Source organism: Hippocampus bargibanti, linkage group LG04 (genome assembly GCF_051943395.1).
Source record: "Hippocampus bargibanti isolate YZ-2025 linkage group LG04, ASM5194339v1, whole genome shotgun sequence".
NCBI classification, from domain to species: domain Eukaryota; kingdom Metazoa; phylum Chordata; class Actinopteri; order Syngnathiformes; family Syngnathidae; genus Hippocampus; species Hippocampus bargibanti.
Window position 1 is genome coordinate 26,171,544 of NC_142737.1, and position 14,114 is coordinate 26,185,657.

Consider the following 14,114-nt stretch of genomic DNA (forward strand, 5'->3'; position numbering starts at 1 on the left):
TCAAAACAGTGAAAAGGGCAGTATGTATATTGACTGAACCACTCAACTTAATTGTTCTAGTTGCACCACTGAAATTTCCAGACTACCGTGCCTGCACTAAAAAGGTTTATTCTAAGGCCCTGCTCACAGATGAGTTGAGCCGACACGTTCAGTACACAGAGCTACCTTTGTGTCCAACCTTGATTTTACAAAGTACCCAGATGTACTGCATGTGAAGTACTCCATTCATTTGAAGTCTATTTCCAATGATTTTGTTTCTCATGTTACACACATTGCACATATTCTCTGTGCAGACGATCTTGTTGATCTATAAAACAAATTGGGCAATCGTCATAATTTGTAGCAGACTGTAGAACAAAGGTGTCAAGCTCATTTTATTCCGCGGGCCACATTGTACTAATGGTTTCCTCTCGTGGGCCATTATGAATTTGGGGAAGCCATTAGAATGTTTCCTCTTGTGTGCATATTACATGCAGAACAGACAACAAATTAATGAATAACTATTTTTCTAATCTGAAGTCAACAATAATGACTGTTATTGTGGTTTACAAGGGACAATTTGAAATTTTGGGTCGGACTTTAGCAAGCATCATAGCACTTTACATGCTTTGATTGGCTTTCACAGGCCAAATAAAATAATGTGGTGGGCCAGATTTGGCCCCCGGGCCTTGACTTTCCGACCTATGCTGAAAAAGATGACTGACTGTTATTTCTTGATTTCAACTCTGTGTCCATGCTCAATCTCACTCACCCCATTCAGGCACACAGGAACGCTTAAAGCATTATTTGGTTGATTTTGGAATGGTGTTATTGCGCGTCAACCGCAGTCGTCATGATAATAATAATACATTTCATTTCTAAGCGCCTTTCACCCCCAAATTCGCAGTTCCCCTGTTCCAGCATGCCTAATACAAAAGCTCTGCTTTCCCTTTCTTGAGGGAGCTCTTTGTTTTTTTGCAGTGTGCGGTATCACCGACATTATTCTGCGGCCGTTTGTCACTGTACATCTTGCTGCAGGTATCCAAGGTCACAACTCACATCCTACTTGAGAATGGATGGCTCCAGGTTTACTCCAGGGCAGTCATGTGGCCGTGGCCCCACTTCATTTCTCCCTGCCTCTCCAAAACAACAAAGAAATCCCCCTCTATTCCCCTCCCGCTGTACAGCTCGTTTGTGTATTTCTGATTCTTTGACAGATGTAAGCATTCTTTACCCGGCATGCTCGTTAATCTTAATGCAGTTATTACTATTGATTGCTGGGTGTTTTATTTCATTTCATATTGTTTCATTTGACAGTGTCTCACCTCGAGTGTGCCTTCCTCATTTGTGCAGCTTCGGTCCAACTGCAGGCCGCAGTTAACAAACAACAGGGAGATTGGGGGCATGGGGGGGCATCCTTTCGATGTGTGTTCCGTTGTATGTGGCTATCATTAAAATCTGGTGACATATCAGTTATACACCAACCAGCGCTACCCTAGGCCTTCAGTAGTGCTACGTCTGAATCAATCCACAGCTGCAAGTGTGGTGTGATTTACTACACATCCACTAGAGGAGGCCGTTAGCCAGTAAATAACTTGTGACTTGAAGAAACTTAAGAAAGACTAACTTATTAAACTGATCCAATTTTTACTAGGAACGTGAGGATTAATGAAATTGCAATATTATTGGTAGTTTTGTTAGCTTCAGAGCTGTCCAACCTTTCTTGATGATGTCCATCTATTCTTGAAAAGACCGTCTTGAAAATGGCTTTAACAGTAAATCTGCAGCAAATCCATTTCTTTTCTCCTACTTCAGCCGTTGTAGGTTGACAAAACCGCTATTAAATCAACACAACAATATATTTTTTATGCAGCTCGCTACAGATACAGTGTGCTAGCTCTGGCCAGTATGCTGTTATCACTAGCCGCTCGTGATACTATGATTTGCTAATGACAAGCCAATCATGTGACTAGCCAATCACAGTTTGCGAAAACTCTGACGTTTCCAGCGCCTTCCAGCAGGCCTTGGGTTGCCAACTTGAACTCCGATTGGTTAAAGCAACAGTTTCATGAACATTGATTTTTATGCTTCAGAGCCTGCAGAGGTGATTGTGAAGGCGTCCAGGTAGATTTATGACCGTCGTAAGAAATGATGGCTGAAATGTGATTTGTTAAATGCTTAGATACGAAAGACATCTGGAAGCAGCACAACTAGGGAAAAGCAATGAAAGGAAGCCAAAAGATGATTTCGAATTATTTTTATAAAAATTCATGGACAAAATATAATTCACATTAGTCTGTGATTCAGATCATTTTTGGTCAGCAGAGAAGACCCACCACTGCTCTTTAGTTCCTGATCCCATTGATTTGATGATATGCTTTAGAAACAATGCAGCAGTTCAATCACACGCCCACTGTTAGCAGAAAATATAGCTGATCTTGAAATGAAAACTTCTTGAAAGACGTTATTGAGCTGTGTTTTTGTTTTCTCCACTCCTGCCTTTTATGAGGCCCCAAAGCAGAGATGTCAATCCGCTTGAGTGTTTCATTAGTGTACTATATTTTGATTTGCCTGTGACATCTTCTCATGCTGTGCGTACAAACCCCGTCTTAGGCTTGAAAGGGGCCTGTTAACAGTGTTTCCACAACAATGTTTATAGCACCTCCGCACTGTTTTGATCAGCCCTGAGAAACACGTTGTGATCACCAAGCACCGGAAAAAAAATTGTGGCATCTTCTGCCGGAGTTCATCAGTTTCCCAGAGATGCCCCAAACTTTCCCAGATCTTCTTCTACCTCTCCGTCTTGTAGTCTTATTAGTCTCTTCCCTTCCTGGAATGTATGTGATTTGTTTGAACGTCAGCGTTTGTTAATCCGCGAGGCCTTGTCACCAGGGGCGTAGCCCAGAGACTGATGCCCCAGGTGTTTGCTCTTCCTCGCCTCTTCGCACGCACACACACACACACACTCATCCGTGCGCACACACGCGCGCGCGCACACACACGCACACACACACACCGACTTCCCTCAGGGTCCAGCCCACTCCCTCTCTCTTTTAGAACAGAGCTACTTTCATCTGAGCGGGAGCTCATCAGACTTTGTGAAGATTGTGTTCCTAATACACCCCACGAATTGTGCAAAACGTGTGTAAGTGAGCGTAGATGCGGTGTGTGCGTGCAAAAACTAAGTTCAAAATGTTGTAGCAACAGCGCTCGCTATTGGTGAAGATTGGGACTGCAGTGCAATTTTTTTCTGGGGTCCGTGTGTAGGATTTGATTTGGGGCTCCCTTCCCACCACGTTTGTTTGAAACGTGTTTAAACAAATACTCCTGCTTTTGGAGGCCTCTTGTGGTCAGGAAACCCTAAGCAGCCACTTTGTTCGCTCATGCCAGGGCTGACCCCTGGCATTTTGTAACATTGTGTTGCGTTTCGTGCCATTTTCCATTATACGAGGCCTGTAAATCTCTTACATATCCACAGTGAACACTCCCTCCAGCTATGAAATTATCAAATAAGAAAGCACTGACCTCAGTAGTTCAAAGCCATTGAAATGCATTAAGAATGGTTGTCCTTCTTCAACCCCCACCATACATAAACAGGCACACGCCGAGAGGCCTGCAAGGCACAGCAAGCTGACTTTCTTGTAATTGTGCAGCTGAGTACCTACAGTCAGGGTAAGAGGGTTGGAGGAGGAGGAACGCCATAATGTAATGTTTGTGGCAGTAGAAAATAAGGGCATATAAAAGCTGATGGGGAATGAAAGCTCCATGGGTGGGACGTGATTATACCCAAGTGATTAATAAGAGCAGTAATAAACATAGGCCCAGGAGATGTTTGAGGTGATTAATAATGCATTATGTTCATAAAAGAGCTAGGCCTCTCCGACTCATCCCTGTGGAGTAGGACACCCCAGAGGGACCAGGAAGGAAGAACAAGTGTGTGTGGAGGAATGCAGGTTTATGCAATTACAAAAGGTGAAAACAAAAGAATGTGGTGATTCTAATTCCTCATGACTTCACCGCATGCCACATAAATAACAATGAACAGCATGTTTTGTGGTTGTCCCTCAAGTTTAATGTTTGGTGTTAGATTTCAAATCTCTCTCGATTGATGTCATTCCCCCTTCTGTACTTCTGAGGATAAAGAAGCATCACTCTTTCATGCTCGAAAGGTGTTGCTATCCACATGTGCAGCCCATTTGCACATCAAATTATTTTCAACTAATTCCACGCAACGCGTGTTAGTTTTAAATGCAGCAAAGAAAGAAAGGACGTCGTTTTGAATATGATGTGGCCATGTTTGTGATCCAAAGAAATCATAGCGGGAGGAAGGTGGCAATTAAACGAAATGCTTCACATCAATTTCCATGTGTGAAGGTGAAACTCGAGCTCCAAAATTGTGTCAGCCAAGTTTTGGTTTTTGATGGCACGATTACAGCACTCTTGCTGTTTGTTGCAGCAGTAGAACATGTTCGTGGACCTTGAAGTCCACTTCGAAGGGGGGGAGAACAACAACATTGTTTTGAATGAAACGGAAAAAAAACCCTTGAGCACAGCCTTGTAAATTAATTTGTTCGTCTTGTATGATGGGAACACAGCTGGCCTCATTAACATGTGCACAACAAATAATTATAGTTTCCCCCACCCCCTCCTCTCTTCAGCCAGCCACTGCTTGGCTAATGGGCTTGCTGGGTTAATTATGTCAGAGCGTAATTACACGGGGCCCAGTGAGACATAATGGTGCACCCTACTGCGCCCACGCCACCTAATGGTAGTGTATCGCTGACGTGGCAAAGCCGGACCAGCCGTCACACCTGCCTATCTTGCAACGCAAGACCTTCCCCTTCCACGCCTCCCTTAACCACTCATACACGTACTCTCCCTGTGCACTTTTCTCTTCCACGACACACGCAGACTACTGTACTGAACTCTCCATCTTCTGACTGATTTTCGGCTTCTGCTTTCTGATAAGTTTGTCAGAGATATGACAGTCAGACATCGTGGACGAAGACTCGGAACCAGAAAGACTCATCCATGACATACGTCTGAATTATGCGGCCCTCTGCAAGCTATTTATTGATAGTACAGTACATGCAAATTAAAGTGATACATTAGTAAAACATAGTTTTCTTGATTATAATACCACACCTCTGGACATTCTGATAAGCAATAAAACATTGTGTTTTCCATGAACTGATAAATTTGTAACCTGGCTAATGACCTCTTCCTGTGATAAGGAGTTTCCCAAGTCCTAAATTCTGTCCAAGGCCAGCTCTCGTAGATGAAGATGACAGTTTAACAAGCTGTGTCTGTTGACCTGATTGACCCCAGGTTGTCTGTGCTTCAATTGTGTATTGAGTCACGAGTGTTGACTAAGCATACAACAGCATGAAACTTTTAAATATGATAACTTCTTATTCTCCATCAACTTGTAACACCATTTTTCTTTGAAATGCAATGGCCCAGAAACAGCAAGACGGTGACCACGGGGGGAGCCCCGACTACACCATGGCAGTCTCATTACTGCACAGCTAAAATGATGAAACTCAGGATCAATGCAGCTGCAATTTTGCAAAAGCATAATTAAAATAGTGAGTACTTACATCTACTTGGAGCTCTACAGAGATTTGGGGGGGGGGGGGGGAGCATGCCCAAGCATGCATTTTCTTTAGCAATTCTTTATTAAAATGTCCACTGACTCATGGTGACGATGGTAAAGCCTCTATTTAAGTTTGTAAAAATCTAAATACTTTGTAGGCTGAAAATGTTTTCTCTTATTTTTCCTTCTGAAAAGGTCAACGTCTGTATTTTCTGCTCTCCATAAATTGTGAAACTGGCATGCAAGCCAAGCCGTTCTCCACCACCTCACTCAGTGAATGAAATGTTGAAATTGGAGTGGATTGGATTAGCCTTTTTTAGTCTCGCAGTGCAGAACTTTCGCTGCAGCAAAGTGATGAAAGTAAGAGGAAAGGAAAGGAAGAAGTAGAAAAACAAAATACAGGACCTGCTGTAAAGGCAGCTACTCTTACGGCGCCATCTTGAAGTCAGAAGAAAAAAAACTAAAACTACACCCACTTTGTTGTATGAAGCAGTTCTAGATGAAAGAGGAGAGGATCAAAGCATCCTTTTCACCGGTAAATCAGGGACGTCCTGGTGAAATGTGCACGTCTGCTACAAGCTAAACGTTGAAAGCAAACACGAACCTGTAGCATACATTGACGAAAAGAGATTGTCTCACATCTCCTGTCCCATGTAAATCCGCTTCAATTCTAAGCCGCGACAGCTCCACATACGCATTGGCGCTCTGCGCGGATGCTGCTTTCTTCTTATCGCGGGCTCCTCAAGCCATGCATCCGGTCGCAGACGGTCCAACAGAACCGACCTTTTCGCTGAACAAAGCGGGACTGTGAAGATGCTGCCCATTACAGGCGCAAAAAAGCACAATGGCCCCAGAGCTGTCCAGCGATGACTGTCAAATCCAAAACAGTGCTGGCATAACCGTGCTGCCGAAAAGGCGCAACTGTGTTTGATTGGTGTCATGAATACATTTTCAAAATGTATTTTGATATTTAAAATCCATGATTATTTTTAGCACAAGTCACTTAGGTCAATTAAATTAATAAAATGCATAATTATGAACTTTCAAAAAATGACCTGTCCGTGTCCTCAAAGTTTTCCGTACCTGATGTACAGTTTGCGTTTAAAATATATTAGTCAGGAAGTCTGAGGAGTGCTTTTCCCTAGTAGTAGTACCACACCCAAATTACTAGTATGTACCAAGACTGACAACATGTGAAAGTTTTACCAGAAAACTTTCAAAACATTTTAAAGTAAAGAAAAGAAGGGTGTGGGGTGCTAAAAAACAATTCAAAGACCTTTATTAGAGTTTTGATCACCTGGATTTAAGAAGCATTTACACTTGGCACTAACAGCTTTTCTTATTTGTGTGCATCATAACAGCTTAATGCAACTTCACCATGTTTCTTTGGTAATCTGGACTCCATTAATGGATGCAAGTCTGCTGCTCCCAGATATCTACTGGGTTTATATTCAATCAGCATATCTTTCATGTATTTAAGACCCCATTTTAAGGTTTCTAAACCTCTAGCATAATTTTAAAATCTATTCTGCAGCTGATTGTTAGGCAGTGTAAAGCCATGAGGACTGAAATATGTTCTGATCAGAATCCGAGCAACAATGATCTGAGTGAGCTGCAAGTGAAAAGCACATATATATTTCTTTTGGTCTGCTCGGTGCACATAATACTTTAGTCAGAATATCATCGCTTTAAAATTTTGGATACGTTTATGTGAATGGGATGTCTGCATTTCCGACATCCCACTAATGTAATTGTTATTGGACAAAAATGTTTTACACAGGACAGCAGTTTTTCAGATGATCGTAGGTAGTTTTAGTGTTTGATTTGAGATGACTGCTGAATATCAAGACTGAGTCAAATCGAACACCATGATTATCTGACTTGGTCTTTGAATTCCAAAGACAGTCACTCCTGGTCTTTTCTAACAGCACAACAAAGCAGTTGCGAATTTGTGGAGAAAATCATTGGTGGCTTAAAAAAAAGCCGGTCTGGTGGGTCACATCTTGTCAATCTTGATAAAACAATGACAATATGGAAACATACACTGTGAATTATGTCGCCCTCAGAATAATAATTAATAAAAAGATATCCTACAAATGTGTGCTTTTTACCAGATGTTTTGTTTTTGTGTCAGTAATTTTGACCTCAAATCAGAAATCCAATTATCAGCGGTTAAGTTTAAAAAAAATGTTGTGCTGTGTTTTTAAGGGTGGGCTCCTGATACAGTGTCCTGTACTTAAAAAGCATACAAAAAGTTCATTAATGGAAATGAAAGCTGTGAGCTTGTTTGAAGGTCAAGCTTTATTTATTTACTTATTTATTTATTATTTTAATCCATCAGCACCAGATTGCTGCCCATAAATACCTCCAATTAGTAGTTGTGTTGTGCAAACTTGCTCACTGACATTCTGGACTCTCCCTCAGTAAGCGTAAATCTCGCAAACCTTTGAAAGGATCCCCTCATCTCTACTTCAACAGCAAGGTCTCTTTTGGATATCAACTTCAGTTATTTACCATGGCTTTTTACTTCACGTTCCTTATTCCCTTGCCAATGACTGATAATCCTGATTTATCCATGTGCAAGTCTGATCTCTGTCCTTTGATCACTAAAAGTTGAAAAACTATATGAAAAGCCAGATAAAGTGATTTCTGTGACAGCGGGTCGATGGCAAAGCTGTGCTTCCTGTTTGTCGGAGAAGAGCTTTCCCCTTAATAGCGATGTCCCTTGTGACTGATGCAACATCTCCACAGTTGGTGCAACAATGAATGCAGACAATGTTTGACTGTAAACGGTCCTGGGAAAAATAGTGCAATCAATTAAATGGTGCAAAATGTTTGTCTGATGAAAAAGCGGATTGGACGACCCGTAATGCACAGCCAGGATTTCAACAAATTGCACGCCGCAGAAGTTTGGGGTCTGTGATTAGTGCTTATTTTTGCTGGGAGTTGATGGCAAAGTTTGGCTCCACAGCTCATGAAATGGTACGGCAGTCCGGGCCCACACTCAACGACAAGTATGAGATGCGTGGATGAAAGCTGTGAGAAAAAAAGTTTGTGTAGCGCAAAGAAGCAATTTTCCTCTTTTGGAGTTCTTAAAGGCATGCAAGTGTGTGTGTATGTGTGTGAGTGAGTGTTGCTTCGCACCCCCACCCCAACACACACACACACACACACACGCACACAGACGCACACACACACACACACACACACACACACACACACACACACACACACACACACACACACACACACACACACACACACACACACACACACACACACACACACACACTCTTGTCAAGCAGCTCCCCTGAGCTTCCTTCTTTGTGCTTTGACACTAGAAGTCACCTCCTTTGGTGTTGAGCAGGCAGGTACACAACAAGAGCTGCTCACTCTCTCTGAGCTGTTGAACTTTTCGGGAGGGGAAGAAAGGGAAGCCAAAGATTAAAAACAGCCCTATGATGTGGAGTGCCGAGCTGCCTCCTGAGAATTCCTGGCATAATAATTTAAATGATCAAATGATACAGAGGAGACTTGTTAGCTGAGAAGCAGGCTCCTAGTTGGCCCCATGGGCCCAGTGCTGCCGCGCATGCATTGCAAAATAGCTCCTCTGTTGTGCTAAAGAATCCTGTTTTTTTCTCTCTCTCCTTTCTCTTTTTACATCCTTTTCAGGAGGATTCTTTTTCAACACTTGTTTGTTTTGGTGTGTATATTTGGCACTGAAGACTGTCACCTTTCGATAACAATCTTTTTTTTTTTCCTGATTATTTGTGAGCATATAAAAATATTCCTTAGTAAGTGACGGTTTAGAATTTAGCTTTTAGTGTTATGTCCAGCTCGTCCACTCTAGTGTGTAAGTCAGAACTTTTTGGAAAATCTCACAAGAGTGGTCCTTTTTTGGAGGCAGTGAGAGTAATTACCATGATGTGCTTTGTTGTAATTTTTTCCATACATCTTTGTTTGGGTGAATGTTCACAGATCCAGCTCCTGTACTGGAGGCCTCACACACACTGGAAGAGAGGCTGCAGCAGCTGCAAACTTTGGCCCCTGACAGTAGGGCCCTTGTGAGGGAGATCAGTGGGCACTGGAAGAAAAACTTGGAGTGCCTCGAGAAAACAGGTCAGACAAATACATGTGCGGTTCGGATTCATCTGCTCTGCCCCCATTTTATATCTGCAGTATACAGTAAAGTCTCGTTATATCGATATTCTCGGGAGTCCGAAAACATATCGATATAACCGGACTATCGATATATCCGACCCTGCGTGCATGTAATTTTCTCCTTGCGTTCATAGAAATAGTATCGTAATAAGCGGTACTATCGATATAACCGATATCGATATAACGAGACTTTACTGTATATACATTGTGAGAAATAAGAATCAGGTCAGTTTCATCTTGTAAAAATCAGTTGCGGCCAAAGGTGAGACAAATATTTTTGAATGAAACTCATCATGTGAATGCTGATGGGAAAACTTATGTTCATGATGTTTTTTATTCATTCTCCCTGAGTGTGTGAACTGGATATACATCCTGCCTACAAACAGCTGAGCAAAAAGTGACCCCCAGTTGTCACTGTTCATAAAAATGACTTAGTATTGAAGGGAGTTTTGCCCTAGAGTAGGCGATATTGCACGACTCCTTCTTGTGACTGGTTCCAAGTTCCTTTAATCCTTCACAAGCTCAAAATTACACTGCCGAATAGAGAACAGGTTCAGATCATTTGTTTTAGCCATTTGTAAATCATTTGTAAAATTTTACAGTGTTTCACGATGCAAAATCACACGCCTCAGGGATGATATATTACATTTTATTTAAAATGCAATATATCCAATTCATCAATTTGCAAACACTCCTCCCAAAAAGGGAAAAATGAACTGTGCGGCATTTGTGCCTGTTTGGCAGATGCATTCCTCTGTGCTACTAAAAAAGGTCTAGTTACACCTTTGGTTAATTCTATACACCTGCCTGTGAAAGCTGTATTTAATACTGTATTTTTCGGACTACGGTGATACCTCGGCTTACAAATGCTTTAGCTCACGAACCTTTCGCCTGACGAACATTAAACTCGCGAGCACATCGTCTTGGCTGACGAACTAGTTTTTGGCGGACGAACCAAACCACAGAGCGCCACGGTGGTTGACGGACTAGTTTTCCACACCTCCTTTCTTTGAGTGCAGACGTGGTTTGTTATTGTGTGGAGTAGTTTTGCTCTTATGGGATCGAAAAAGACCCCACCAAAGGCTAGTGTTAAGCCGAAGAGGACACAAAAGAACATTACGGTCAAGCATAAGAAGGAGATCTACCTTCATTTCTTTCATAACTTTGCTGCTGTGAAATTTCTCCACTGCGAGACTAATAAAGGCAAATCCAATCCAATCGAAGGTGAGGGTATTATCGCAGAGAAAGCACGCCAACTTTACTCGGATATCATCAAGAGTCAACCTGGAAGTTCATCATCGATTGACAACGACCATCACAAAGGCAAATAAAACGACTTTATTATATAGTACAGTTTATTTTTCTTTATTTACAATACAATAGCACATTTATTATACATAAAATAAGGTATATTTTGTGTAATTTTAAGGCTTGTTTAGTTGCAAATTATGTTTTATGGGGACCTGGGAACGAATTATTCAAATTTTTAATGGTTTCTTAAAGGAAATAAATGTTCGGCAGACAAACTTTTCACCTTACACACACTTTCTGGGAACCAATTAAGTTTGTGAGTTGAGATATCACTGTATAAGGTACATATCTTCAATAAATGACATATTTAAAAAAAAAAACTTTCCATATATAAATTGCACTGGATTATCATTCGCATGGTCAGTTTTTGAAAAAAATGAATGCTTTTGGGTGTGCTTTATAGTACGGAAAATATGGTACCTTTATTTTTATTGTGAATTCATCAATTTCGCGCATTCTCTTTATAGAGTCCACAAACAACGGTTTTGCAGCCAAGATCGGAGACCCCCTCGAGTCGAGGACTCTAGTTCCTGATATGACCCCAAATAGCACGCCGGCTCCTGCAGCCCCAGGCTCGCCTCAGGAGATCTACCCGGACCAAACCGAGGGACGGAGGTAGGAGCTACCAATGATCACGTATGTTTGAGAAGCACAAAACAAAATTGGCATGTAAAGCTTCTTCAAATTATTTTTGCTTTTTTTAAAATTGTCAAAGGCAATTCTGTATTGCAAGCTAATCTTTACCTACTCCATACTATGGTCTTACATGTGTTCAGGAATACCGTATAACGGTCAAGTTTGGCTGAAGAGGTTATCTAAACAAATATTCAGTACCTTGCATTGGCACATTTGTTTTCTCTCATTGCGTCGGACTTAATGCTGTTTAATCACACTCAGAGCTGGACTGTGATCGAAGTGTATGTTTTTTTTTGCTTATGTTTTAATATCAATGGTAGTGGTTGTGTGCAGCACAATGTTCTTAGATAGATACCGACCACATCGAGTTACCTTGTGTCTGAAATGTAAGATATGAATAAATCTATCTTGTCCTTGCCTTGTGCTTAGCACTTGTGCCATGCAGTTTGACAGTGGCATTCCGTCAGGACCTTCAAGCTTCTGGTCCGCTGTAGATTTATTTTTCTTGGACCAATCAGAGTATCAGCCTCAGTGTAGTGCTGTGCACATACATTTTTATGTCTTCAGGTGTTCATGATGAGTCAAGGAGTAGGCCACACACACAACCAACGCTGAAATTGCTAGTTCTTTCTTCTTGGAAATAAGATTGTAAATTCACAACCAAAAAGCCATCCTCGAGGCGATGTGACAAGTGAGTTTAGTCATCCCCGATTGGTTCAGCTATTAGATGGGTGGCCAAAGCTTGATTTACGATGGAGGACGTTGTTGGACTATGATTGAGAAATACTTTTCAAAACATACCATCTCAGAAAAAAGGGACTTTATGGGGCAATTTCAACCAACACTGCTTTGCAGACGTCTGTGTAAGCTCTCAGTCATACAGGAGTGGTCCATCGATGAAAAGGTTTCCACCACCCACCCTTCCAAAACAAACAAAAAAAAATCCAACCTGAAAACAAGCCACTCTGCAAAGCAGTCGATGAAAAGGTTTCTTCAGCCGTCATCTGTACGTCTTTGAAGGTGTCGGACGTTTCGCTTCTTATCCAAGATGCTTCTTCAGCGAACTAAAGTCTTACTGGTAGTTTAGGCCCTATATATATCCCTACTGTCCAGACATGGCGGTGCCGGACCCTGCTATGATAGGTCCCTGCGCTCAGGTTGGGGGGAGCAGAGAACTACTCCCTGCAGCTGCACTGATAGTTCCTATTGTCCTGACTAACGACTGGCCTGATTGCCCCTATTCGACCGGTATCGCCTCTTCAGTATTACTAATCCTATGTTGCCTAAGCAGGCTATTGTATTCAACTTGGATCGTTCATACATACAGATGACTATTCCCTGCAGCGGCACTGATAGTTCCTATTGTCCTGACTAACGACTGGCCTGATTGCCCCACTTCGACTGGTATCGCCTCTTCAGTATTACTAATCCTATGTTGCCTAAGCAGGATATTGTATTCAACTTGGATCGTTCATACATACAGATGACTACTCCCTACAGCGGCACTGATAGTTCCTATTGTCCTGACTAACGACTGGCCTGATTGCCCCACTTCGACCGGTATCGCCTCTTCAGTATTACTAATCCTATGTTGCCTAAGCAGGCTATTGTATTCAACTTGGATCGTTCATACATACAGATGACTACTCCCTGCAGCTGCACTGATAATTCCTATTGTCCTGACTAACGACTGGCCTGATTGCCCCACTTCGACCGGTATCGCCTCTTTAGTATTACTAATCCTATGTTGCCTAAGCAGGCTATTGTATTCAACTTGGATCGTTCATACATACAGATGACTACTCCCTGCAGCTGCACTTATAGTTCCTATTGTCCTGACTAACGACTGGCCTGATTGCCCCACTTCGACCGGTATCGCCTCTTCAGTATTACTAATCCTATGTTGCCTAAGCTGGCTATTGTATTCAACTTGGATCGTTCATACATACAGATGACTACTCCCTGCAGCTGCACTGGTAGTTCCTATTGTCCTGACTAACGACTACCTTGATTGCCCCACTTCGACCGGTATCACCTTATCAGTATTACTAATCCTATGTTGCCTAAGCAGGCTATTGTATGAACGATCCAAGTTGAATAGAGTCCGGCACCGCAGCGTCTGGACAGTAGGGATATATATATCAGGCCTAAACTACCAGTAAGACTTTAGTTTGCTGACAAAGTTTCTTGGATAAGAAGCGAAACGTCCGACACCTTCAAAGACGTGCAGATGACGGCTGAAGAAACCTTTTCATCGACTGATTTGCAGAGTGGCTTGTTTTCAGGTTGGATTTTTTTTTGGTTTTGGAAGGGTGGGTGGCAATTTCAGAGACACAGAGGTAGCAGTTTGTGCATTAATGTATTGAAAGTTTTTAATTCTGATAAAAACAAAATCAGCAAAACTACATTATACTGTAGGGCAGTTGGTTAG

At 42.0% G+C, this 14,114-nt stretch overlaps 1 protein-coding gene across 4 annotated transcripts in view; it reads left to right on the top strand.

Annotated features, from left to right (window-relative positions):
- cux2b (cut like homeobox 2b) overlaps positions 1-14,114 on the top strand; it is a 123,551-nt gene that overhangs the window by 87,870 nt on the left and 21,567 nt on the right. For all 4 annotated transcript variants that reach the window (XM_088994904.1, XM_088994907.1, XM_088994906.1 and 1 more), the window contains exons 5-6: positions 9,554-9,694; positions 11,515-11,662. In XM_088994904.1, coding sequence (XP_088851030.1) covers positions 9,554-9,694; positions 11,515-11,662 — 289 coding nt within the window. The remainder of the gene's footprint in view (positions 1-9,553; positions 9,695-11,514; positions 11,663-14,114) is intronic.